General features: G+C 56.0%; 1 protein-coding gene and 1 pseudogene across 2 annotated transcripts; one reads left to right on the plus strand and one right to left on the minus strand.

Annotated features, from left to right (window-relative positions):
- Positions 1 to 2,713: 2,713 nt before the first annotated feature.
- Positions 2,714 to 11,047, plus strand: RHOD (ras homolog family member D). 2 transcript variants are annotated; one of them, XM_037053346.1, is made up of 5 exons: positions 2,714 to 2,926; positions 7,099 to 7,186; positions 7,973 to 8,082; positions 9,761 to 9,895; positions 10,433 to 11,047. In XM_037053346.1, the coding sequence occupies exons 1-5, from the start codon at positions 2,795 to 2,797 to the stop codon at positions 10,598 to 10,600; spliced, it is 633 nt and encodes a 210-aa protein (XP_036909241.1). In that variant the 5' UTR covers positions 2,714 to 2,794; the 3' UTR covers positions 10,601 to 11,047. The 2 variants fall into 2 exon arrangements, with proteins under 2 accessions (XP_036909241.1, XP_036909242.1); XM_037053347.1 differs by lacking the exons at positions 9,761 to 9,895; positions 10,433 to 11,047 and adding an exon at positions 9,270 to 9,754.
- A 10,579-nt stretch (positions 11,048 to 21,626) lies between these two features.
- On the minus strand, positions 21,627 to 21,714 carry LOC118991844 (uncharacterized; annotated as a pseudogene).
- Between the last annotated feature and the right edge of the window lie 5,202 nt (positions 21,715 to 26,916).

Below are 26,916 nucleotides of genomic sequence, written 5' to 3' on the forward strand. Positions count from 1 at the left end.
ACCACCCGTGCCTTTATTCATGTCTTTACTCCGCTTATTGAGTCAGCCCACCTTCCTCCCTCCCTCTCTCCCCTGCTCCCGCGGGTTCCTTCCCTTCACATCGGTCCTGCTAGGCAGTCAATCGGCCATAACATCCCGAGCCACAGAAGGGCCAGCCTGGCCACCTCTGCTGTTCCAGGGGCTTTGGGGCTGTGACCCACTCTGCGGGGTTTCCAAAGGACTCTGGATTTGGGACCAGTGGGGCCTCAAGGGGCTGAGTCATCCACAGGCTGGCAGTAAACTGCAGCCACAGACCACAGTGTAACAGTAAACAGTCCCCTGGCCAGACAGACTGACCTGGGGGGTGGGGAGACAGACGCCTCCCCACTCCCAGATCAACTCCAGGAAAACAGTGCTTGTCCAGGGCCCGGCAGTTTCCGAGATGTGGGGAAATTCCTTGCCAACCAGGGCAGATGACCTCCCTCTTGCAGAAGCTTGAGTACTGAGTGGGGGCGAGGCTGGGATTCAACATCAGCAGGTCTGAGCACTGAAGGGGCTCAGGCATGCGCACTGCGGTGTCCAGAGAGAGCCCGGCTTCTGTGGCTAGACCCTCGTTCAGATTAGGGTTCCGCCTCTTACCAGCTGTGGGTCTCAGACAAGAACTTAATCTCTCTGGGCCTCAAGGCTTCTCATCTGTGAAATGGGGCTAACAGTCCCCACCTGCCTGGGGTGGCACCTGCACCGGGTTAGTGATACATTAGTGGACGCTGTGATGGTAAGGAAAGGTTCCGTGAAACTGTCGAGCATGACGCACGTCGAAGATGTCATTAAAGTGATTATCCCTAGAGCAATCACGGCCAAATTCCTCTGCCTGACTCTCACTCCCTCCACCCGCAGTCTGGCCCCACCTGCCTCCCAGCCTTGCCACCCAAAGCCTGATGACAGCAGCAGTGGGTGGGACAGGTGATGACCAGGCTGACAGCTGATCGCTGGGGATGGGCCCCTCCCCACCACTCCTTAGGGCGGGGAGGAGAGCCCTGCTCGGTGGCTGCACACCCATCCTGGTGCCAGTCACGCTGCCCAGCCCTGCGGCAGTTTCAGGGAGGAAAGAGCATCTGAAGGGTGGGGCGATCCTGGGACGTTCCCAGCACCCCGTGAGGCTCCCCGCAGCCCCCGGTGAGCATGGACGAGTCAGGGGTCTGGGCTCTGCCTCTGTGCAGTGGGGGCGGTGACGCCTGCCCTGGCTGCCTCCCTGGCCACAGGGAGCTTCCAAGGGGGCTGAGGGTGCTATTCACATGCAGGGCTTTGAACTTCAGGCAGATGCCATCATGGCCTGAGAGGGGGAGCGTGAAGACTTCTGCTCTGTCTCCTTGAGTTTCAATGAAAACACTCATTGCAGGATCTGGGGAGGCCCGTGTGCCTACTTTTGAAAGATTTTAATTCTGGTTACTAATAGGTGGGAGGCCGGGTGACAGTGAGTTTCCACTTCGATTCTGCATTCCTGCCTGGCATCGGAGGCGCTCCACTACCCAGGCTGGTTCGCCCTCAGCCTCACGCCGGCACCGGCTCCCCAACCCACCTCACCTTCCATCAGGAGGAAGGACTGTGAACCCCAAAGCACCCCACCTCTTGCCTCCATACTTTGCATGTGCTTGTTCCCTCCATTTGGAAAACTTTCCCCTGCTCCACCTGACTGTGTCTCACTTTTTAAGACTCTGGTGCCTCTTAGCAGAAGGGTTTCCTGACCACCCCCGTCAGTCCAGGTGAGGGGCTCCTCTCCCCTACCGTCATCCCGCTGCCTGTCCCCACCTCTATGGTAGCTCTTATCACTCTGACGCCCTGCCTGTCTCCCATTCTAGGCATGGGCTGCTCAGGGTAGGGACCTCGTCTGAAACGGTTCCGTGTCCCCAGGCCCTGGTTACACAGGGACCATGGGTGCCGGTTAAATAGTAAGAATCACTCGAATACAGCACCACCCACACACCGGACCCCGATCTAAACTCTGTATAGGTGGAAGATTCCACAGCTTTCCGCAGACCATGCCCCAGCCAGAAGTGAGACAGGTGGTCACCCACCTGCAGCGAAACTTCCTGGTGCTGGCTGGGGGAGGGCAGACAGGGCTTGGCCGCGCCAGGGACTGACTGACCCGCCTCACCCCATTCCTCCCGGGCCTGTAACCCCTGGAGGGAAGACTATGATGGACTGTGTCTGCAGAGCCCTTGGAGACACGCTCCTTCCTTCATTCATTCATTCATCCCCCCCCATCAAAAGTCGCCGGCTTCTGCTCCATGCCCAGCCTGTACTAGCCCAGTTCCTGTCCCCACCAAGCTGGTAGGCAAACCCTTCCCCGCCCCGCCCCCCCCCAAAGGTGGGCCAGGTGCCTCCTCTTTCCCTGTTCACACCCTACACACTCTGTCACTGTTCAACTGTCTCCAGCTCCTGCCCCGCTCCCAGACCAGAATTCCCTCCTGAGGATAGAGACCTGAGTCTGGATCCACCCCTGCACTGGTCTTAGGGCCCACACACAATAGGTGCTTAAGAAATTTTTCTTTAGTGGCTGGATGGGATGGGAGGGGAAGGGCCGGCGGCCAGCCGCCACGCCTCTCCGCCCCGCACGCCCGGATCCCGGCCGGGGCCTCTCACCTGGGCTCCCCCGCCGCCCGCCCGCCCCCCGCCCGCCCCCCGCCCGGCTCGCACTTCCTCCCGCCGCCCCGCCCCTTCCACATTCCTGCCCCGCCGGGCCTTCCCCGAGCCCGGCCTTCGCCTCGACCCGGCTGGACGCCGCTCCGCGCCCGGCCCCTCGGCCGGCCCCGCGATGAAGGCGTCCCAGGCGGCGGACGAGGAGGCGCCACTCGGCGCGCGGTCGGTCAAGGTGGTCCTGGTGGGCGACGGCGGCTGCGGGAAGACGTCGCTGCTGATGGTCTTCGCCGAAGGGGCCTTCCCTGAGGTGAGTGCCAGAGCCCTCCGGGCACCGCGCCCACGGCTGTGCGCGCATCCCCGCCTGGCCACGGACACGCACGGGCTCCTGCTGTGCCCCGTCTGTGCGGGAGCTGCCCAGGATGTGTGCCCCTGCTAGCCTCCAGAGGGGTCTCCCAGCAGAGTGTGCCACGTTCAAAGGCAGTTCTCACCTTGCCATCGCGAGTGAGGGCCTCAGTGATGTCACCTGGGACAATGGCACCCCACTTGGAGGGGTGTCACAGGGCAACCTGGCTGGGAGCAGATCCTAAGGGAGCACTTGGTGGCACTGCATGGCTAAAGGAAATTGACCTCTAGAGCCAGACTTCCTGGGATCGAATCACGACTTTGCCATTTACAGCTGTGTGCCCTTGGGCAAGTTCCTGACCCTCTCTGTGCCCGGTGCCCACCGCCCTGGATCACTGTCGGGAGTGAGTGCGTACAGGTCAGGCGTTCTGTTCAGAACCTGCAACAGGAAAGACTCAAGGTGGCAAACGCCCTTCTTGGGAAAATCATCTTTTCTTCCCCAGCTTTGCTCCTACCGTGGACATCCCCTGGGCTCTGCCCTGGAGGATAAAAGCACACCAGACTCAAGTCAGACCACTGGTTGGCACCTTGGCACCCCTCTCGAACTGTGTTGCCCTCAGTAACTTGCTTAGCCTCTCTGAGCCTCCAGTTCCTCATACAGCCTCACGGGGTGGAGGGAACCAGGGTGATGGAGAGGTAGAATTAAAGTAAGGCTAAGAGATGATCCTGAGTGGTACCTGGCATGTCCTGGGCGCTTGGCCATGCTGACCGGCGGTCCTTCACTAGCACGCTCACTGCCTGTCCGGGCAGACTTGCTGGGCCCCAGGACAGGGGCTAGACCCACCCACCGTGCCACCTCTCAGCCCAGCTTTCCTGGGAGCCAGGGGTCTGCTTTCAGCATCTCTTCTCCCTCCTGCCTAGCCCCCGCCACCATCCCCCACTCCCGGCCCCTGGGGTTGCGTAGGCACTGGGGAGTCGTGTGGAGGAGGCAGGGGAGGCCAAGCCTGCTGACGGCCCGGACCGTTCTTTCCACTGTGGCAGCACCGAGCAGGCTCTTGTGGTTTACGAAGCTGACGTCACCTCCTTTGGCCAGTCGCATTTTTTTTTAAGTTGTGGGAAATGTGTTTCCGGGCCCCCAGATGCTGCCCATGGGAACCCAGCAATTATGGCTTAGGGGGGACAGCACCACAGAGAGAGAGGCCAGGCCAGCGGGTCCCAAGAGAGGGGCTAGGAGGGGGTGTGCCTCACCACCAGTGTCCTGGGCTCTGAGACCAGTGTCCCTGAAGGTGAGACCCATCCCAATTTCAACGGTTACAATATGGAAGTGGGCGCCTCTCGGTTGATGAAATGTGTGCTGAAGGGCACGCTGGAGCTGGCCAAGGGCAGGAAGGGCATGTTGGTCAACTGAGGGAGGAACCGGCCTTGTCTAGGCTCCTCCCAGTTTGGGGACCCTGATTCCCAGGAATCGCTCTGCCTGCAGGCACGAGAGAGTCCTCTTCATTTAAAAGGAGCAAAGGTCCAAGAGTTGGGAAGGCCTTCATGTGATAGATGGGAAAGCTGAAGCCAGCGACGGAGTCTGGCCTTGAGGCGTGGGGCCCAGAAGTGGCAGTGCTGGCTTGGAACCCAGGTCTCCCTGCTCTCCGCAGCCCCCAGTGCCCTGCCTGCTAGACCCAGCCTTCTCCTGCCCCTGGACGCCTCCTCCTGGCAGCCCTCCAAGCCCAGAGAGCCAGGAGCTAGGAGACTTGGGGTCCCATCTCCCGGGCCTCCTGTCTGCAGCAAAGAACAAAGAGCAGGTTGGGATTTGGAGGGCCCTCAGCGACTTGTGTCTGGCTCTGTCCCAACCTTGCGTTCAGGGCAGGGGGAGTTAGTAAGAGAACTCCTGCAGTGGGGGCAGTCCGGGGTGACATTTGAGATGGCAACCATTCCCACAGGGCCAAAGCCCAGGGACCCCACAGCAGCATGACAGGGACGGAGCAGGGACCAGCTGGGACCAGCGGGGACCAGCTGGTCCACAAAGGGACTGCCACGGGTGTGCTGCTCAGGGAAGCCCCTGGCTCCCCTCTCGTGGGCTACGTCCCCTGTCCCGTACTGACCCGAGTGCCTGTCTATAAGCCCCCTGAGGGCAGACCCAAGCCCGAGTCACCTCTGCCCTGTCCTAGCCTGGCCCAGCCCTGTCTTTCTGGCTGAGGACAGCTCAACAGATAAAGATTAGGTGCTCGTGATCCTATGGGCAGAGCATAGCCCTGCCTGGTGGTTCAAAGAACACAGTAGAGGCTGTAGATGGAGTCTCCAGGAAGACATGCCCCAGTAGGGGCAAGGGTTGCGACAGTTACAAGCCCGAGGAGCAACGCAGCCCCACGTCGTGGAATGGGGCTTTCCTGCTCACTCCTGGCACGAGGGGCTAGAGTCGGTGTGACCCCAGGTGAGGCAGGTGAGGAGCTGGGTGGCACGCTGCGCCTCAGGTCAGGAGGGCGCTGTGCAGGGCCTCTCTGCAGTGAGTGGGTGGCCCAGCGGGGAGCCCAGCAGGCGTCGGTGCCCTCCCATTACAGGCTGGTGGAGGTAGGGGCGTGCACCAGGGGGACGGACAGTGGCTGGTGTGGACACGGTCCCTGGCAACCAGCTTTTGAAGTGGCCGGCACTGATGCTGGGCCTCACCTGCCAGCCAGCCTTCCCCATCACACTGAGGTGACACGCTTCTCCTTTAACCAGTGAGGAGACTGGACGAAGGTCACACGGCCGGTGAGTGCCAGAGCCAGCCCTAACCTAGGCATATCTGATTCCAAAGCAGTGCTCCTAGGCACCTTGTCACACTGTCCCCCACCAGGCAAAGGGCCCGCCAGGGGGCCCTGGACAGGCAAAGTGGGATGGGGAGGCTTATAAAGGCTCTTCTGTTTCAATGAGTAGAGAGGGTGAGAGGTGACGAGAGTCCAGGGCAGGTTGAACCCCTACCCCAGGGCCATCCTCATGTCTCTGTCCGCCCCAGCCTCCTGTTCTGGGGCTTGCCTTTCTCTTCACCTTTGCCCGACAGCTTCCCCAGTGCCCTGGAGGACAGCACCTACCCAAACCTACCAACAGGGGCCTGCCCTTCCCAGAAGCCAGGGCCTGACTCTTTTAGGCCCAGCTAAAGGCAGTCCCCACACAGCATGGGAAGTGGGGGCGAGGACTGGGCCTTCAGGGGTGTCACCCCACTGACCAGCCCCTGAGCAAGTGAGCGAGGCCTGGGGAGCCAGCCGTGGTGGTCCAGCGTGCCCCTCTGGGCAGCGGGCTTGTGTGACGACAGAGCTTTGAAAACCTCCTCACCTGTTGCTCAGACCTCATCTGTAAAAGCGCCCCCTTGATTCCTGTGTACAAAACTCGTGCTCTTTCCATTCACCCCACCTTTACCGAGAGGGAGCAAGCTCTAGGCCAGGACAGGGGAATGCGGCCCCGGGTGATCTCCTTCAGGCCCAGACAGGGAGAGAGGCAGAATCATCAGGGGCCGTGGGAGGGGGTCCTGGAGGAGGTGGCATTGGCAGGGGCCTTGGCTGGACTGTGAGAGGATGAGAGGCGAGGAAGGGACCCACAAAACAACACGTTCTCGGGCAGGCACTGAGCCTGGTTTATTTCAGGCACCGGGTCTTGTTCATTTCCTGCTTCCATGGTCCAGAACTGGGCCCCAAGAAGGTGTTACGACCGAATATATGAGTGAATGAGCCAACAAACAACTGCAGGTTAATGTCATTCCAGGAGGAGGGGACAGCATGAAGCAAGGCTCAGAAATGGGACAGCCCCCCATCCAAGGGGACAAAGATAAAAATAACAGTGGCCAGCATGTGTGGAATGTTTCTTTCGTCCCGGGCCCCGTGCTAAAGGCTCTGCGTGGAGCCTCTCACTGAAGCCTTGCAGCGGCGCAGTGGTGGGGGCTTCGAACACCCTGCTTCACATCCGCGGAGGGAAGGCCTCTGTCCTGCTGGCATACAACTAGCAAGTGGGGGCTCTAGGCCTCGGCCCCACCAGACCACTTCCAGAAACGGCCACATTCTGCCGGCTCCCAGTGAGGGCGGTGCCGCAGGCGTTCCTGGGCTCCGGCCTGGGCCCTGGGCCTACCCCTCCTTCAGAAGTTGTCCTCACCACCTCTCCTCTCCCCTTCTTCCCCAGAGCTATGCCCCCACGGTGTTTGAGCGGCTCACTGTTAATCTGCAAACGAAGGGCAAACCTGTGCACCTCCAAATCTGGGACACGGCAGGTGGGTGTGCTGGGCTAGGGGAGGTAGAGGGTGGGAAGAGGGGCCCCAGAGGATGGGAACCAAGCCCCACTGCCTTCCTTCTGAACAGGGAGGCTGACCAATCTCCAGGGGATAGGTGTGGGCTGGGACTAGGACCCCCAGGAACTGAACCCTCCTTGCTTCAGAGCCTGGGTCCACTGCCTCCCCCACCCCAGGGCAGCCCGACGTGTCCTGGAGACAAGGGGGAGGCCAGAGGTCTTTGCTCTAAGGGGTGGACTGTTCCTAGACTCAACATTCTACCCTGGCTGCAGCTTCTGTAAGATCTGCCTGACCTTGACCTCTTCCCTCTAGCCTGCTGGCCTTGCCCTCACAACGGTTCAGAGTCAAATTCACATCAGAGCTCAAAGTTAACCTCAGAGTCCCAGCAGCCTCCTTACCTTGCATAGGCAAAGATGTCTTTGCTGGAGTCCCGCCTGCCTCTCTCTCCTCACCCCCCCAAGCCCAGGGCAAAGCAGGCTTCTGAGTGATGGCCTTGGCCCCTCCAGGTTGGGCCTCTGCCTTGCCCCAACCTTCCAAAACAGGGATATCCCAGCAAATGGCCTCATGCAGGCCAGGGCTGGCGTGTCCTACAGGCAGGCCAGGGGGACACTGCCCCGAGGGGGGCATTCATGGGGAATAGCAAGCTAAGACCCTAATGCAGACACACACACACACACACTCAGTCTGGTGGTATCCCCAGTGTGGGGTTGGGGAGGTGCAGACAGTGGGCAGGAGGTCTGAAGAGAGTGACCACACCCACTCTACCAGGACAAGTGGATTATGACCGCCTGCGGCCCCTGTTCTACCCTGACGCCAGTGTCCTGCTCCTCTGCTTCGACGTCACCAGCCCACACAGCTTTGACAACATCTTTAGCCGGGTAGGCACTGGGGGAGGGAGGAGGGAAGGCATGGCCCCCACGGCCAGGCCACACTGCTCTCCCCCTACTCTCGAGCCGGCAGACTGTCCCAGCTCAGCACGCCCGGGTGACATCCTCGCCAGTGCCTTTGGCAGCAACTTGCCGGGGGTGCCACTGGGATTCAGTGGGAGGGTCTGCTCTCTGGCTCCTGGTCCCACACCCCTCACCTGCTTGCTGCTGCAGACTCTGAACACAGTGGTTCTTTGACTGTGACCCTGCCTGAGGGTGCTGGGTGACCCAGAGGCCCCTGGACCTCCCCGGCCTGGGCCTTCCCAAGGCCGCATCGACTGTCAGCAGCTCTCAGCCCCATCTGAGTCACTTGCCTGACAGTGGGCCTACAGGACGCCCCCCAGTTATGTCAGGGGTTCAGGAGCTACACACAGGGGTCAGGGCCTCTGTGCATGGGGCTCCAGGGTTCCTTGAGGCATTAGCAATTCTGGGCATGCATATATTTCCTTATCTAACCCCCTTCAACCTTAGGGGCAGAGACTATTACTGTCCCACATTGGGATTTGCAGGTGGTTTGGACGTGGGTGGGAGAGAGACCCTTTGGCCAGAGTAGCTGGAAGGGGGACTTGCTATTTCTCAAGACGAGAAGGAGCAAGCTAGGAGTAGGGAGGTGGGAGGTGGGGGCCTGTCGGGCATTCCCAGGCAGGTGGCAGGTAGGCAGGTAGAAGTCGAAGCCTGCTGTTCCCGGGAGAGGGCTGGGCCTGGCCGATCCATTCAGGAGCTGCCGGTGTGGAAGAGTCATGGACTTGGGCAGTCACCTGGAGGTCACCTGAAGGGCAAGAGCAGCTAGAGTCACCTGTGGGCAAGCCCACAGCTTGGGGGTGGGGGTGCTGGTAAGACCCAAGAAGAACCAGGAGAGTGGGGTCCTGGGGCAAAGTGCAGACCGGTCTCGGAGGAGGGCACGACAGCCCTGGCGTCAGGGCTCAGGCAGGATGAGGGCTAAGGACTCCATTTGGATTTAGCAAGGCAGAGACCCTTTGGGAGGGCAGTTTGGGAGAGGGCTAGGGTGTGGGGAATCTGTGCAGGACCCCATGCAGGCCCCACGTGGCTCCAGAAGCTAGCTGGGCTGATGCCAAGTTTCCCCAAATGGACAAGCAGAGCGGGCATGCAGTCTGGGACAAACAGAGCCTTGTCCCCAGATTCCCAGCTCCCGGGTTGTCGTCCAGGCTGAAATAACCTGGAGCCTCACATTCCAAAGAGCAGCTGACTCAGGAGGAGAGTGCTCCCTCCCACAGGCAAGCAGCTGCTGTAAGCATGTAAGCTGCTTTGTCTTGACAGGATCGCTTCTTCGCTTACACATTTCACCCAGCCGGGGAGGCGGTCCTGCGCACCGACCTCAAATCCTGCCACTTCCAGTCGAGGCACCACGCCAAGTCCCATAGCCTCTCTGGGCCTCAGTCGCCACACATGTGCAATGGGGTTGCTTGGAAGTTGCTTCACAGGGGCCTGGGGTGGGGGGGTAACGAGTTCACAGGTGTGAAGTCTCGAAGCTGGCACAGAGCGGGTCTCCCCGGATGCTGGCTGTGCTGGCGCTCGAGCTGCCTGGGGACCAGGAGGAAGGCCCGTTCTCCCCTCCGAGGAGAGGGCAGCTCTCCAGGAGCTGACACCTACCCCGCCCCCTTCCCCGCAGTGGTACCCAGAGGTGAATCACTTCTGCAAGGAGGTACCCATCATCCTCGTGGGCTGCAAGACTGACCTACGCAAGGACAGGTCCCTGGTGAAGAAGCTACGGAAAAATAGGTTGGAGCCCGTGACCTACCACAGGGTAGGAAACCCAGCCCAGGGGCAGGGGTGCAGGAAGAGGGAACTGTTAGGACACGTGGACCATACGGGGTGCCAGGTGTCCAGCACACACAGGGTGTGGGGCAGGGTAGGGGTCGCCTTGCGGGCAGTCCTGGGTCAGCGGCAGCTGGTGCTCGGAAGTGGTACCTAGAATACTCTGGGAGGTTCTGCCTGTGGAAGGGAGAACCAGCGATGCGCCCCTCAGACAGTCCTACCCACCACATCCCAGGTGGGGAACTTGAGGCTCACAGAAGACCCTCAGCTCTTCAGTCTGCAGGTCCCTCTCTGCGGCGCACCTGGGAGGTTAGCTGGTTCTTTGAGAGGCAGAGACCCAGCCCAGAACGGAGGCAGGAAACCCAGTGAAGCCGTCAGAGCACTTGGTCAAGCCAGGGGCATCCTAGAAAAACCTGCTTTTGTGCTGGAGGCTCCGGAGGACGGTGGCCGAGAGGGCTGCGGGGGGGCTGGGCGTGAGGTGCCCCAGCAGCCCCACTCACAGCGGCCGGCCCACTCTTCCTGTTAGGGCCAGGAGATGGCCAGGTCCGTGGGTGCGGTGGCTTACCTCGAGTGCTCGGCACGGCTCCAAGAAAACGTCCACGCGGTCTTCCAGGAGGCGGCGGAGGTGGCCCTCAGCAGCCGCAGTCGCAACTTCTGGCGACGGATTACCCGGAGCTTCTGCGTGGTGACCTGAGGGCGCATGGGGTCCTCCAGCCCAGATGGCCCCAGCAGCTCTGGACGGAGCTGGACCGTGACCTATCGCCCCATTGGTTAGACTGCACCCTGTTCCCAGGCTGTGACCAAACTGCCCCTCAAACAGATGGTTACCACAGAGGCTGGGCCCGGGACCCTGGGGCTGAGGCCCCTGGGCTGAAGCAAAACCCCTCTGGCCTGAGAAAAGGACTTCCTGGAGTCACCAGCCCTGCGAAGGGCTAGTCCTGGAGTCCCCTGTAATCCACTGACACCCCAAGGTCGCGGCCTTGCAGCTTGGCGCCACCTCGCGGCTGTTCTTGGGGCTGCACCCGGTCCTCGGGCGACCCGCCCCCGCATCACCGTGATCGGAATTCACACCTAGCCCCTTCTCCCTTCACCCCGCCCTTACCAGTGTTAACCGTAATGACTAAAATGACATCACCTCTCAGTTGTGGCACGTCTCTTTTTAAAAAAAAAAATTATTTCTTGATTTGAGAGCGAGAGAAACATCAGTTTGTTGCTCCACTTATTTATGCATTCATTGATTCCTGTGCCTTGATGGGGGATCGAACCCTCAACTTTGGCCACCTGGATGATGCTCTAACCAACTGAGCTACCCTGTGAGGGCCACCGTGTCTCTTGTTTCCAAACGCCTTATGCACGTGTTCCAGGTTGGATAAGAGCCCCTCCCATGTAGGTGCTAGGGCGGAGCTGCCTGGCTCCAAGCCCCGCCCTTGGCCCCGCCCTGAGCTTCTCCCCTTCACTTTCTCTGAGAGCTCCGTCACCATTTGGCATTGTCCTGTCCGTGTCCCCACGGGATGGCCAGCTTCCCTAGAGCACAGACTGGGTTAGCTGGAATCCCTGTGCCTCAGACAGTGTCTAGCATACAGGAAGCACAGTCCCAGCCCCTGTGCCCAGAGGAGGAAGTTTCGCTGCTGGGGGCTTGGGCCCACCTTCCCCTTCTCTGCCGGAGGCCCAGGATGCCTGACCCCCCAGCCACACCCGGGCAGCACTAACACCCGTACCAGCCTCCGTGCCTCTGCTCAGTCTGTTCCCCCACCTCAGCGTGCCCTTCCCCCGTCACTGTCTGTTCACCCGCAGGTCCTGCTCCAGGAAGCCCTGGGATCTGCCAGCTCCCTCGCCCCCACCTCACTGCATCCACACCAAAGCATCCACAGTCTTTGTCAGGGCCCCTTGGCTAAGAAACTAGGTTTTTCTTCCTGTCTGTGGGAGAGGCCAGCTTGGACTCGAAGATGACAGGTCTGGTGGCGGGACCAGGTGTCTGGGAGGGTGGAGGTGGGAGTGAGAGACCAGTTGGGCAGCTACAGACGTCCAGAAACCAGGAACAAGCTGCCACAAGTCAAGGCCAGGTGACTTCAGCGGCAAGGATGGACTGCAGGAAGGGCGGGGAGGCTGAGAGTTAGAGAATGCTGGCTTCTCCCCACAAGAGAAACTCGGCGAAGGAAAGCCCCTTCTGGGACCTGGGGCTGGGAGGTGGGAATGTCAGGTGACCGGTTTCTAGCTTCAGGCCCAATCCTGCCCATCAGCCACACGCAGCCATCCTGGGTGTCACAGGAAGGCATAGTGAGTGGCGGCACTGGGAGACACCCACCCACCGAGGAGCCAGGGTTGTTATTATGGGTGGTTGTTCTCCTCCTCACCAGCCAAACCGTTCAGCTCCTTACAAAACCCAGTCTGGTGGGACAGGCACAGCCAGACAGGTGGGAGCCAGGGAAGGCGAATCCCAGCAGCCAGTGGGGCTAAGAGCCACAAACCACAGTGCCTTCGTTTCTCCACACCACCTCTGCCTGGCCTTGGGCTGTCTGCCGGGAAGGCGAGGGGTGGAGGTGAGGCCCCCAAGTCATCTCCAGGCCAGGCCACGCCCTGGCATCAGCGGGTGGACAGGGCGGGGCGCACTGTCTGTGAGTCGTGAAGCTTCCCTCTTTCCCTCTGCCTGGACAGCACCCTGGGCCCTCGTGTGGGTGTGGGGAAGGGGTGGCAGCTGGCTGGTCACCCCACGTCAGGCCACCTTCTTTGCTCGCTCTGACCTCCCCCTACTCCTGTGGAGGATGAGAACTCATGGCCCCCAGGAAGTCATCCTAAAGCCACAGTGGGGCAGGAGTCAGGAACCAGCAAAGCCTGTGGCCTGGCTGAGGAGCAGAAAGGCCCGGAACTGGGTAGCTGACACCCACCTTATATGCCAGGGCTTGACCTCCAAGTTCAATGCTTCTGATTAAGGATTATGGAAAGCGTGGCAATTTCCTGCACTGAAACCCTGGTTCTGCCATTTACCAGCTCTAGGACTTTGGAGGAGCCACCAGGGCTCTCTCTCTGTCAGTTTCCGTATGTGGAAAATGAGGGTAAGCGTAGGACCGACCTCCTGGCGTGTTGCACGAGCTTATGCTACTAGTGCTTATTCACTCAGTGTTAACTAGGAACTGCAGTTACTAACTACGAAATGAGGGCCATTATTCACGCCGCAAGGTTGTTGCAGGATCCGCAAAGCAGGAGCAAGCACGGACGTGTTTGATGGATGCCGGTCTCCTTTCCCAATCTGGGTCACCACACCCTGGGAGGAGAAGGGAGGGAGCTCAGACCCTCCTGGTAACAAGGATGGGAGAGCCTCAGAGGGGAGTAGACAGGGGGTATGAGGCTCTTTGTGAGGCCAGCAGGACCCTGAGAGTGGAGCCAGGGTGATGGATGGGAATTCCTCCAGGGTTCCTGTTTGCAGAGGAGACACCAAGCCTGGTCCCGTCTGGGCACAGGGGAGGGGATGGGGAAAGTGACAAAGGATGTGGTTTTTGCTTTCCAAGCCTCCGTCCTCTGTACTCCAGGGGAGTTCCAATGTGGATACAAACAGCCGGATACAAACAGCCGGAGGCAAATGTTCAGTATTCACTCAGCAGCCTGCTCCTGCCATTGAGAGAAACAGGAGGGGAGCTGGAGACAGGGGGACCAGGGAGCTGCTTCCCACGAATAAAAGACACAGCCAGCCCACCACACCCACGCACCTGAAACCTGGTTGTTCTAGAACCCTGGCTCCTGTCTGCCACCAGAAGAGCATCAGAGTCCCGTCTGGCCGGGCCCGATAGGTGACCATCTGCACATCCTGCCTCATTCTGTTCTTACAATCCCCTGCTTTACAGATGAGAAAACATGTTCAGAAAGCTTAACAGAAGGGCAAAAAGCAGTGAGTGGCGGAGCTGGGCACTTGGACACAACACGAGATGGGACTCCCGGCTCCTGATCTCCCCTGGGCACTGGCAGGCAGCTGGGCCTCGACCAGCAGAGGGCAGCAGGGCCCAGGAAGAGGAGCCTTCCCCTAGCCAGGAGCCGCTGGCTGGCTGGCTGGCTGGCTGGCAGGCCAACAACAGCTCTGCCCCATCTCACCTCCCTGTTCTGAGGCACTTTCGGTGACACATCACTCCTGCTGGCTGCTACCCACTGAGTGATGCCCACCCCAAAGTTGTGCTGAAGAAAAAACTAGCCTCGGAGTGGCCCCGTGATTTGATCATTCCGGCCAGTCTGGGCACACTGTCCCGCTTGTTCTGGCTCTAGGTCAGACTCGAAGGTTCAAATCCTGGCCCTACAATTACCACCTTGCAGGGTTATGGCCAAGTTTGTGGGCTGGAGTGAGAGCAAAGGAAACTGCCAACCCACTCCAAGGGGGCCACGTAACCCAGGCCCACTTTTTACTTTACACTACACCTGGGGAGGCAGGTGGGGGCTGAGGGCTGAGGGCCCTGCTCCTTTCCCCTGGAATTTCTATGCCAGAATCTGTGACATGGTTCAGGGAAATGATCAAAACTCTCCAAGAATGTCAAGGAACCCTAGGGTGTGCTCCCCGAATATAACGTGCTGTGAGCCGGCACCTGGGGCCAGAATTATTGCGAGGCCTGGGGCAGTTCAGGTGTGAGCAGCAGGAGGAAGAGAGAAGGGAAGAGGAGGAGGATCTGGAGTCCCCCCCCCCCACCCCCCGGACCTTCCTGCTGGAGAACTGACCCACATGGAGACCCAGACCCTGTGATGCGGGCGGGAAGCAGCTGGGAAAGTTTCAAAATTTTCTTCTCCCCTACTCCCAACAGCCGAAGGAACTGAGTCATGTGACAAAGCACAGTCACGTGACCAAGAGGTCTCTCTCTCTCTCTCTCTCTCTCTCTCTCTCTCTCACACACACACACACACCCACACACACACACACACACCCCTTCAGGGCTTCCCTCAGGCCTAACAATGCCACTTTAGACACCCAGGCTCTCCTTTCAGTTTCCCACTCCAACTCCACCCCCCTCGCAGAAAGATGTGGCCTGATAAGGAGTACTTTGCAATTGTCACTTGCCCTCGGTTCCTCTCCGCAACCTATTCACCTCTGCCCCACCCCCAGGCTGACACCACCTGACCACAGAGTGCGGGGGGGGGGGGGGGGGGGGGGGGGGGGGGGGCGGGGGGGAGAATGCCCCAGGTCAGTGGGATTCCTCTTCCCTGTGTCATTTGCCCAACTCCCTCCTCCCACTTCCTGGGATCTCCCCCCATGGAGCTCTGCCGTTTGTTTTGTTTGTTGCATCTGTTTTAGTCGCTTCAGTTCATTCACAATTCTTTGTGGAGCACTTACTACAAAATCTGTACCTGGAGGACCCTCCCTGGTCTCCCCATCTTCTGCACAGCCTTGCTGAGAGGCAGCATCCTCCCCTTTTGGAAGCTGGGCCACCCAAGGGACCCTCACTCTCTCCAGACCCTGGCAGCTAGGACTTCAGCAACAACCATTGTTCCTGCTCTCTCCCAACCCCCTCCCCGGGACTTTGAATCTGGGTCAGGAGACAAAGAAGGATGTTCAAACTCCCTGTGGTGACGCTGGCAGTATTTTTTTTCTTTAACAAGTATATAGTGCTTATTACATACCAGACAGTTCTAATATTAACTTATCCAATCCTAGGTACAGTTATCAGCAGCCCCATTTTACAGGTGAGGAAACTGAGGGGCAGAGAGGCTAAGAAACTTGTCCAATGTCACAAGCTACCAGGAGACGGGTCTAGGATTCGAGCTTGGGCCGGATGCATGCAACACCCAGGCAGTGGGTGGTGGTGGCCTTTCAGTAGGCAGCGTCCCGCAGGGAAACCTGGGCTGTGACAGCCAGTCTGTTCCCCAGCTCAGTGATCCGAAAGCCTTCCCATCAGACCCTTTCCTGCTGGAAAACCAGCCCCTTCTGATGTTCACACGCTCTGAAGAGCTCAGAGTAGTTGAGATCCCACATGAAGGAAAAATTGGAAAACATAAAAAACAGGATTTAAGCTCTGGCTGGTGTGGCTTAGTGGACTGACTGCCGGCCTAGGAACTGAAAGTCGCCGGTTCGATTCTCAGTCAGGGTACGTGCCTGACTTTCAAGCCAGACCCCCAGCAGGGGGCACGGGAGAGGGAGCCAATCGGTGTATCTCTCACACACCAATGTTTCTCTTTCTCCCTCCCTTCCCCTCTCTACAAATAAATAAAATCTTTTTAAAAATAGAATTTAAAATACTCTGTTTCAAGGTCAACCCAAGTAAATGACTTGACATTTTCTTGTCTTTTTTCTAGGAAAAACTTTTGGGTAGTTGTAATCACATTGTTGTCACACAGTTTTGAATCCTGCTCTTCACTTAACATTTTAGCCTAAACATTCCTGTATTATAAACATTCCTAACATTCCTATATTACAAACAACTTGTGATATTTTAGAATAATTTTAGATTTAAACGAGAATTACAAAAATAGAGTCCCCATAAACCCTTCACTTAGCTTCCTTTGTTAACATTCATTTACCAAAACTAAGAAATTAACATTAATAGCATTAATTTAATTCTAGGCTTGTTTTCCCCAGTTTTTTCACTAATAACCTTTTTTTTTCTTGTTCCACAATCCAACCCAGGATACCATGGTGCATTTAAGTGAATATCATTTTATGTGGCTGCGTATTATTTCATCTAGTGAATAACTAGAAAGTTTTCTTTTACAACCGGTGGCTGTTGTACACTTATTTTCATTGTTTCTAGTTTTTCTGTTATTAAGCGTATTCAAAAACATCAAATGCTGTTTAAATAGGAGCCCTGCCGAGCATCGGAGCTTTTAACTGCGTCACCCCCTCTCGTGAGCGCGCACACACACACCCACGTGCAGAAAAGGAATCTCAGGTTAGCAAACCCACCCGAGGAGGCACAGCGCTGGCCGGACGCGCTGGCTCAGGTCTCCCTGCTTTGGACTCCTGTCTGGAGTGACCGACTGTCCCCTACCTGAGCATCTGTCCCATCCAAGTGCCAGCGACGTTTTTATTCATAATTGTTCGAGGGAGCCCAGGAATCAGTCAACCAAAGAAAGGGTTTAAAGAAGGGCAAGTTCTTCCCGGCTCTTTCCATGACACTCTGGGTGGCGGTCACACTGACTTACTGGCAGTAAACGCGGTCAACCCGGTGGGCGGGGCCTCGGCGTCCTCCTGGGTGAAGTGGTCTTGGCGATAGTTCCTCCCAACAGGCTCGCTGGCAGGCCCCTGGCCTGGGGAGTGCCGGCAGACGGGAGGCTAGCGGTGCTCCACGGCGGCCGCTCCGTCATGAGAGGTGTCCCCGCAGCCTGAGAGCCAACCCGAAGGACAGTTCTGCAGTAGAACCTTTTGGGGGAGGGGGTGTTGCCTTCATCTCCCACCACTCCGGTCTTGCGGACCTTTTAGGGTTCGTCTCAAGGGTCCCCTCCGGTGGGGCAATTATCTACCAGCTCACTTGGTGTTCCCAACAACCCGAACGAGGTGGGTGTTCTTAACGCAGATGGGGAACGTGCAAGACTTCCCGGGAGCCGAACCCAGGAACTTCGTGATCTTCACCGTCACACTGCACTGGACCCCTGTCACCCCTCGGCCCGCCGCGGCCACAGCCTTCCCGGCCCTCCCGCCGCACTGCCGCTCGTCCCCTAGCCCCAGCACTCCTCTACCCAGCAGGGGACGGAGAAGCGCCTGGGGTGGGCAAAGCAAGTGCTCCAGCAAAGAAAGAGAGGGAAGGCGAGAAAGAAGGAAGGAAGGGGTGGGAGAGAAAGTGAACAATTTTAGAAATAATTTTGTTTCATATTAAAAATTTGTCAAAGCCCCAAACCCGGAACTCCTGGCTACCGAGCATCACCCTACAAACTACCTGACAGGTCCCGGTCAAAACTGGCAAGCCCCTCAAAAACAAGGCAAGGCTGAGAAACTCACAGCCCAGAGGAGCCAAGGGACAGTGTGACACTGAAGGTCCTGTGACAGGAGAGGGACAGGAGGTAAAAACTAAAGACGTCTGCACAAGGTACGGACTAAATGGGTCAACACTCATTCATCACCCAGAACAACCGTACGGGGCTAAGGTGCCGTTCATAGGATAAACTGGGTGCGAGGGAGTAGCGAAACTCTGTCCTATCTTCACATTTTTTTTCCTGTAAGTCTGAAAGTTCTAAAACACAAAAGTTATTTTAAAAATACATCAAATAGGCCCAGGTAGCTCGGCTGGGGAAAGCATCGTCACGATGTGCCACAGTGGAGGGCTCAATCCCCAGCCAGGGCACAGATGAGAATCGACCAGTGAACGCACACATTGAGCAACAAATGGATGTTCTTTCTCTTTCTCTCTCCCTTCCTCTCTCTCTCTAAAATCAATCAATGCAAAATGTTTTAAAATTTCAATGAAAGTAGTTACCAGGAGCCACCTCCGAGGTGCTAGGACAGGCCCGTCATCTCGGCCGGCCAGGAGCCTCTAAACATCCTACTACTCATGACCTGAGCCCCCTGCACCTCGAGGGCTTCCCGAAAGGTGCCAAGAAGGCAAACTGGCTAAGGGCACGTCCAAGAGGCCTTGCGACAGCTCCTCTGGGTCCTCCCACAGTGCCGAGGACGTTCACTGAATGCGTGTGGGCTGTCTGAGGCCTGGACTGCCCCACATGCCGGCAAGACAGATAAGACCGGTTTGGTTCACAGCTATTTGTGAAATTCACGTTCGGGACTGGAACACAGACCCAGAAGAAGGGGGTGGGGGGGACCTCCTGAGGTTTAAACAAATAGATTCCGGTAGCTGACGATAGAAATGTTAACAGCATTTGATGGGTTTGTTCACACATTTTTACTCTCGGGTGCGGTGTATCTCCCAAGCCCAAGTTCCCTTAGCCCAGGGACTGGAGAAGCCAGTTAAATCAGTACATTATCCAAATTCGCTTTCAAACCAGATCTAAAAGCGCTTTGTCTCAATGAGCTCGTTTGGGAGCCCCAGGGCCTGGCCCTGCCCCTGAGCTGGCAGCGTGAGGGACCCAGGACACCAGCCCCCCACTCCTGCCCCAAGGTCTCTGGGTTGCAGGCAGAGCAGCTCCCAAGACCTCCCCAAAGTCACTGGCCCCTCTTCCTCCCCCACTTCCCCGCCCGCCCTGCCCTGCCAGCCTCGGCAGCCGAAAGGATTGCGACAGGTCTTAAAAAGGCTTTGGAACTGGGCGGAGATCCCAGGTCACCCCCTTGTCCGGAAGGCAGCTGTCCACTAGCCAAAAGGAGCCCTGACGCCTTCACTCACCTAGCCAGAGCCTCCCTATGCCTCTGAAGTTCAGTTCAGCTCAGCCTCACAGGGCAGTGGTCTGTGGTCACCTGTGCTGGGGCGAGGCCCCGGAATGGGGGCTTGTGGTGGAAGTGAGGGAAGACTTTTGGGCTATACCAGGGGAGAGGGCCTTGGAGAATTTCTGCAGCCTGGTCGAGGGTGGGGCAGGGCAGGCCGGGTGGGACTGCAGACCCACCGCCCCAGAGGATGCTGAGATACACGTCCAGGTCCAAAACTAGTCAGGGACAGCACTGAGACCCTTAAGGAGCAAAGGCCCAGTCTGTCCCCCACCCCAGCGCCCTTCCCCCAGCTGCTCTGTCAGCTCCCACCAAGTACACGCCTGACATCATGGCCACTTGGAGCTGTGGGCCAGGCCCAGACCAGATCTCCCCTCGGAGGGGACCCTGCCCCCACAGGCACGGACGCATTTCAGAAGGATCTTTTGTGCCAGCCACACAAGCTGCCCTGGGCCCTTCTGAAAATACTACCTTACCTGCCCCAGCTCCCTCCTCCCCTCCCTGAAGAGGGCAGCTTCCCCCATCTCCCCACCAAGTCCTCCAAGCTGCAGGGGGAGGCTACTGGAATCCCAGGAAGACAGGGTGTCTGTGGACACAGAGCAAACTTCCCTCTCCGAGCCACCCTCGGCCACCCGCACCTTGGCTGCAGCCCTTGCAAACCCTCCCACCCCTGGCCCTGTCTGGCACCACCACCGAGGGGATTGAAGACAAGGCACCCTAGCTCCTTAGCCCGGGCTCTCTCTCGGAAGCCAGCAGAGCTTCAGTTTGACAAACTTGCCTCCTGCCCACCGTGGAGTATCTGGGGACAAAACGGAACCAAGCTCCAGTGGTGCAGTCTAAAGTATCTCCAGCCCTGACCAGGTGGGTGGCTCAGATCTTTGGGTGGTGCCGCTCTGCAAAGTGAAGTATCCCCGGTTCGATTCCTGGCCCAGGCACATGCCTGGGTTGCGGTTCGGTCCCCCACCCCACCCCCCATGTTGAGGTGCATGTGAGGGGCAACCAATGGATGTTTCTCATGGATGTTTCTCTCCCTCCACTTCCCTCTTTATATAGTTCATCTCAGTCCCCGAGGAGCCCAGGGTCGCCACAGGCTCAGCTAAGCTACGGAGCCTCAGGGCGCGGTCTGAGGGGATCGCTCTGCTCAGATCTGTCACAAGACCGTGAGCACCCTGGACCCAGCTGGTCCTGAGAGCACATTGATGCCAGGCACAGCCAGACACTTTTCACAGAAGATTCCTGACCACGGTGCCCTCCCCACTGCCCAGGTTCTCCTCCCGAGTTGTAGTCACACCCCACCGTGGCAGCTGTCACTTCCCTCCACTGGACTGTGGTTCCATTTGAGAAAAACCTGGTGCTCGCTGGTGCCTGACAGTGTAACCCCCACATTGGGCCCCTTGACATTTCCTGTGGACACGTCTCATCCCGCAGCCCACAGCAGTGCCTGTCCCACTCCCACGTGGCCAGACCCTAGCCTGGCGCCCAGGGAAACCCCTTCCTCGCCACATCCCTGCACTCCGCCCGTGACTGCCGCCTTCCTGTTCGCCTTCCTGGGGGAGGCCCCTGCCACCCTCTGGGAAGCCAGCCGTCCTCCACCAGCTTCTTCCTGTCACTCACACACACACATGGCCTTTTGTATGTAAACAGCGCAGGAACATAACCTCCCCTGTATTTTTATTTTTTTAATCCTCACCCCAGGACATGTTTATTGATTTTAGAGAGGAAGAGAGAGAGAGAGAGAAGCCAACTCCAGAGAGAGACAGAGATGGGCTGCCTCCCACACATGCCCCCAACCACCAGGAATCAAACCGGAAACCTAGGTGTGTGCCCTGACTGGGGATATGGCCAAAGCCCCTTGGTGCACAGGACGATGCTCCAACCAACTGAGCCACCCAACCAGGGCTTCCTTGTGTTTTTGTTGTTGTTGTTCTTTTAAGATTTTACTTACATATTCCTAGAGAGAGGGAGAAAGAGAGGGAGAGAAACGTGGGTATGTGACAGAAACACCAATCGGTTGCCTCTTGCTCATGCCCCAGCTGGGGACCAGGCCGAAATCCAGGCATGTGCCCTTGACAGGGGACATACCAGTTGGAAAATTTTGGTTTAATAGCTTATAAGCTTAGTAATCAATGCCTGTAAAAGCTTTTGTCCCAGAAACTGAAGGTCTGACCCGCCCCGACTCCAGGAGACCATAAGCAGTTCCACCTTTGTGCCTCAAAAGGACTGAAAGCAACTCAAGATGATATCTGAGCCATTGTGCTCCAGGGTGAGATGACCACCGCCCAGGACACAGCTAAAGATCCCTGCCTGGGGCATAGCTTAAGACCACTGCCTGAGGCTCAGCTTAAGACCACCGCCCACGACAAGAATGCTGAGGTCATTTTCTTAATCCAATTAATATTTCCCTGAATTTCTTTCTTCTTCTTCTTCTTTTTTTTTTTGTTCAACTCCATGTCCCCCCATTCACAATACAGACCAGGCAAAGGGCCTGGGCCGAGCTGTATACGGGGTGGCATTTCCCTGAATTTCAAAACCCCTCACCACACTTTGTCTATACCCTGCTATAAAAACCCTTGGCCTGGAAAGAAAAAAGATAGTATGTTAGGGTATGAACCTGCCATCTCAGATCACTGGCCATCTGAATAAAGCGCCCATAAAGATTCAATCCCTGTCTCTGCTTATTGGGTTTGGTAGTGACGGGCAGCTCTAACTCTGGTGTCTTTTCCAGTTTCATATTTTGGCGACTCTGGTGGAATAGACTTTGGAACTCTCCGAGGAGCTGGTATTTGGCGGGGAGTCCCATTGGCTGCCTGGGCTGAGAGGCCCTGGGGGTTTGGACTGAGAGAATCCCAAGCAGCTGCCTAGTGATTTCACTTGGGGATTCTCCCCCTCACTCCCGGCACTTCTCCTCGTGTATCACGTTTGATTGAATCCTTTGCGCTTTCTGATTCAGGTTAAAATCCTGGATCACGACTTAGGTCGTCTGGTAAAGTTACCTTTCTGGGTTACAGAGCTCTGTCTGTAAAAGGACGTCGGATCTGGTTTGGGTACCCTCTGTTCGGAGCTCCGTCTGGTAGAATTGGGGAAACAGCTCTTTGGGGACAGTTCTGGCTAATTCATCAATTTATAAGTGTATATCTAGCGCTAGAGCATATGTGGTTTTATTGCAATACTGTTCGGCTTGTGTCCTGTATAATTTAGACTCAGGAGAGCGCTGGTCACTGAATGGGTCTTTAATTACTGTATTATACTGTAACTAGAGTTGTTTTGTCAAAAATCAGGCAAGTGGGACAAAATGCCTAACCTAGAATTTTTTGTTTACATGATAAAGAGGCAAAATTAAAAGGAAATAAGTTAATTGTTCAAAGAAAATGAAATTTTCATGTGAAAGAAGCTCAGACCTGGGAGAGGGCCAGAAAGATACCGATATTATGGCCGCTGCAAGCTGGTCAGAGTTCCCGCAGCCCCAGGGGACCCACTTGGATGAGGGAACCGGGCAACATGCTCCTGGACTGGCCTCGCCGTCTCGAATTGGTCAAGGCACCAAATCTGGCGGAGGAAAAGCCCCTGCCGGGGCAGGGCGATATGCTTTTTGGAGACTTCCGGTGGGAGTGGGGCCAGAGGGCCAGCCTGCTGGATGCTATTGGACACATGCTCTGTTTTCTACATCGGATCTGTTAAACTGGAAAAGCCCAAACCCTTCTTAGAGAGATGATCCTGCTAAAATAACTGATTCGGTTGTGTCGATTTCTGCCACTCACCGTGCCAACTGGGCAAGCACACAAGCCTTATTGAATTGTTTGATTACGGGGGATGAGTGGAGGCTGGTGTTGGATGAGGCAAATGAAGAGGCTCCAAGGTTGTGCCAGGAAAATCCAGATGGGGCTCTGGGCCCTCCCAGGGCAACGTCTCTGACCGAGCCCAACCGGGACCCTAATGGGGGAGGCCTTCCCCTCTTAGAGCAAAGAGCAGTGTACGGGGCGCCTCCTTGAGGGAATGGGGAAGGCGTCCCTGAGCAGAAAAGTCTGAATATGGTGCAGGTGGTGCAACCAAAGTCCACTGAGGACCCCTCCCAACACAAGAAAACAGTTGAGGTTCCTAGGGGTGGCAAGCGACTCCTGCATTTGGATTCCAGACTCTGGGCTCATTGCTGAACCACTGTGTGAGGCTCTGAAGGGGCGGGAATATAGCCCTTTAGAGTGGACGAAGGAGTGCACTCAGGCTTTGGAGTCCCTGAAGGCTCACCTGGTTTCCACACCGGCCTTGGGGCTTCCAAACCTACGGAAGCCCTTTCAGTGATACATGTGTGAGAGACGGGGCACTGCCCTGGGATTCCTCATCCAAATGCTTAGTGACATTTGCAGCCCATCACATAATTGTCAAGGAAATTAGATCACACTGTCCAGGGTGGCCAGCCTGCTCGAGAGTGACAGCCACCTGCGAACTCTTGCAGGAAGCTGAAAAAGTTTTCCTTGGGACAGCCTATGCCAGTTATGTGTCCCAGCAAGTGCTGAGCCTGCTGGAGCAAAAGGGACATGTGTGGCTCGCTGCTGGAAGAAGGGACAGGCACCAAGCCCTTCTTCTCGACAATCCCAACATCTCCCTCCAAACTGTAAGTTAGTAACCCTGCCTCTCTTCTCCCAGAGCCTGACTTAGCTATGTTAATACATGACTGTGCTGAAATAGCTGATGAAGTGTATTCTAGCAGAACTGATTTACAGGACCATCCTCTAGAAGAGGCAGACTGGACTCTCTATAGAGATGGAAGCAGTTCTATGGACAAAAGAAGCAGAAAGGCTGGGTATGCAGTTGTGACATTGAAGGAACAGTGGAGGTCCCAGGCCTTGCCGCCAGGAACTTCTGCTCAGAAAGCTGAACTGATCACACTGACGAGAGCACTGGAATTGTTGCATGGAAAGTGAATGCGAGTATCAACTCAAGGTAAGCTCTCCTAACTCTGCATGCACATGATTTCATCTGGGAAGAAAAAGTACCGTTAACCTCCAAATAAAATGGAGATTAGGCGTGCAGCAGAAATTCTGAAATTTAATTAGAAGCTGTTCAGGCACCTTAACACGTGGCAGCTATGCACTGCCCGGGGCATCAGAAAGAGAAAACGGAAGTGGCTAGAGGAAGAATCTGGCTGAATGGGCAGCGAAAGAGGCTGCTGAAGGAATGTTTATAACGCCTTTGGTGCCTGCTCTGGACTTGTCACAGTTTGGCCCTGAGTATTCGACTGCAGACTTAGAGAAAGCTAAGGGCTGGGGTTTTGATGAAGAAGGTCCCAATATCGAACAGAAAAATGATAAGAAAGGAGCCTATCATTTTCAAGGTCTTGGAGAGGCATTTATTGTTTCCATCCTTGTTGTTTTCTTCAATATCATAGCTTGTTGTTGCATGCAATGTGCCCCCTTATGTGGGTCTGCAGTTAGGGGTGTTCCTAGCCCCGCCCCCCACTGGACAGTCCAATGCCAAGTTACATGCCCAACAACAAAATGAATACTTCCATATGAAGCTGATCTCATGGAAATGAGATAGTTTAATACTAACGGTGGGGGATGACAGGGGACATAAGGGTTGGAAAATTTTAGTTTAATAGCTAATAAGCTTAGTCATCAATGCCTGTAAAAGCTTGTGTCCCAGGAACTGAAGGCCTGACCCACCCCGACTCCAGGAGACCATAAGCAGTTCCACCTTTGTTCCCCAGAAGGACTGAAAGCAACTCAAGATGATATCTGAGCATTGTGCTCCAGGGTGGGATGACTACCACCCAGGACAAGAATGCTGAAGTCGTTGTTTTTAATCTAATTATCATTTCCCTGAGTTTCAAAACCCCTCACCACACCTAGTCTATTTCCTGCTATAAAAACCTTAGCCTGGGGGACTTCCGGCCAAGATAGAGGCGTAGGTGGAAACACTGTGCCCCCTCCCACAACTAAATTTAAAGACAGCAAAGTTTTAGAAACCAAAACCTAGCCAAAACAGTGAAAATTGAACTGTGCGAAGTCCAACGACAATGAACCATTCAGCCAGACCCGTAAGAGGGGCGGAGTCAGTGGCAGAGCGGGGTCCGACTGACCCAGGAGCGGAGGCGGAGGCGGTTGGTGGATCCCAGGCATGGGGTGGCGACAGGGAGACCCAGTGAGGACACAGGGAGGCTGGTTGACTGCGGTCACACATTCACACGCAGATAAACCAAGCAAAGGAGCGAACAGTGAGACAGACTGATCAGGCTAGGGCCCCAGCGACGGGAATTAGAGCCTGAAAGCACCAACTGGAAAGACTTTCTCGGGGTCGAGGGGCCAGGAGAGGCTCACAGACAGTTTGTTGGAGAGACCCGCAGGGTCCTGGAGAGTACACGGGCCCACACACCCGGGGAACCAACACGAGAGGGGCCCAATTTGCTTGTGGGAAGCCGCAGAGGGGACAGAAATCTGAGAGAGAACAGAGCGGAGCAAAGCACCATTTTTTTTCTCCTCTCTGACCCCGCCCCCACATACAGCGTCACAACCCAGCAAGAAATAGCCAACCTTTCAGATGCACAGTTCAAAATACTGGTGATCAGGATGCTCACAGAATTGGTTGATTTTAGCCACAAATTAGAGGAACATATGAAGGCTAAACTGATTGAAATGAAAGGAAATGCACAGGAAACCAATGGTGATGGAAAGGAAACTGGGACTCAAATCAAGGGAGTGGACCAGAAGGAAGGAACAACCAACCAAATAGAAAAGAAGGAAGAAACAAGAATTAAAAAAATGAGGAGAAGCTTAGGAACCTCCAGGACATCTTTAAATGTTCCAACATCCGAGTTATAGGGGTACCAGAAGGGGAAGAGGAACAGCCACGGGTGGAAAACTGATTTGAACAAATAATAAAAGAGAAATTCCCCAGGCTGGCAAAGGAAATAGACTTCCAGGAAATCCAGGAAGCTCAGAGTGTCCCAAAGAAGTTGGACCCAAGAAGGAACACACCAAGGCACATCATAATTACATTAGGCAAAATTAAAATGAAGGAAAGAATCCTAGAAGCAGCAAGAGATAAGGGGACAGTCACCTACAAAGGAGTTCCCATCAGACTGTCAGCGGATTTCTCAAAAGAGACCTTACAGGCAAGAAGGAGCTGGAAGTAAGTATTCCAAGTCATGAAATCCAAAGACCTACAGCCAAGACTGCTTTATCCAGCAAAGCTTTCATTTAGAATGGAAGGACAGATAAAGTGCTTCTCAGATAAGGTCAAATTCAAGGAGTTCATCATCACCAAGCCCTTATTATATGAAATGTTAAAGGGACTTATCTGAGAAAAAGAAGATAAAAATATGAACAGTGAGAGGAGAGCAAACTCAGTTATTAACAACCACACCTAAAACAAAAGCAAACTAAGAGGACAGCTAGATTGGGAGCAGAACCATAGAAATGGAGATCACATGGAGGGTTAGCAACAGGGGAGTGGGAGGAGGAGAAGGGGGGAGAAGGTACAGAGAATAAGTAGCATAGACAGTAGGTGGAAAATAGACAGGGGGGAGGGCAGGAATACTATGGGAAATACAGAATCTAAAGAACTGGTGACACATGGACATGAATGAAAGGGGGGAAAGGGTGTGCAGTGTGGAGGGGAATGAAGGGGAGAATGGGACAACTGTAATGGCATAATCAATAAAATATATTAAAATAATCTTGTAAAAAATTAAAAAAAATAAAAACCTTAGCCTGGAAAGCTAAGACAAGATGGTCTGTTAG

Source organism: Sturnira hondurensis, unplaced genomic scaffold, assembly GCF_014824575.4.
Source record: "Sturnira hondurensis isolate 20B ecotype Veracruz unplaced genomic scaffold, ASM1482457v3 Scaffold0007797, whole genome shotgun sequence".
In the NCBI taxonomy this organism is placed as follows: domain Eukaryota; kingdom Metazoa; phylum Chordata; class Mammalia; order Chiroptera; family Phyllostomidae; genus Sturnira; species Sturnira hondurensis.

Excerpts from the sequence above, each read along its gene's own strand:
- RHOD (XM_037053346.1), top strand. The coding sequence starts at position 2,795 with ATGAAGGCGTCCCAGGCGGCGGACGAGGAGGCGCCACTCGGCGCGCGG. Across the intron at positions 7,187-7,972 it reads CCAAATCTGGGACACGGCAG|GACAAGTGGATTATGACCGC; the intron begins GTGGGTGTGCTG and ends CCACTCTACCAG. Across the intron at positions 8,083-9,760 it reads TTGACAACATCTTTAGCCGG|TGGTACCCAGAGGTGAATCA; the intron begins GTAGGCACTGGG and ends CCTTCCCCGCAG.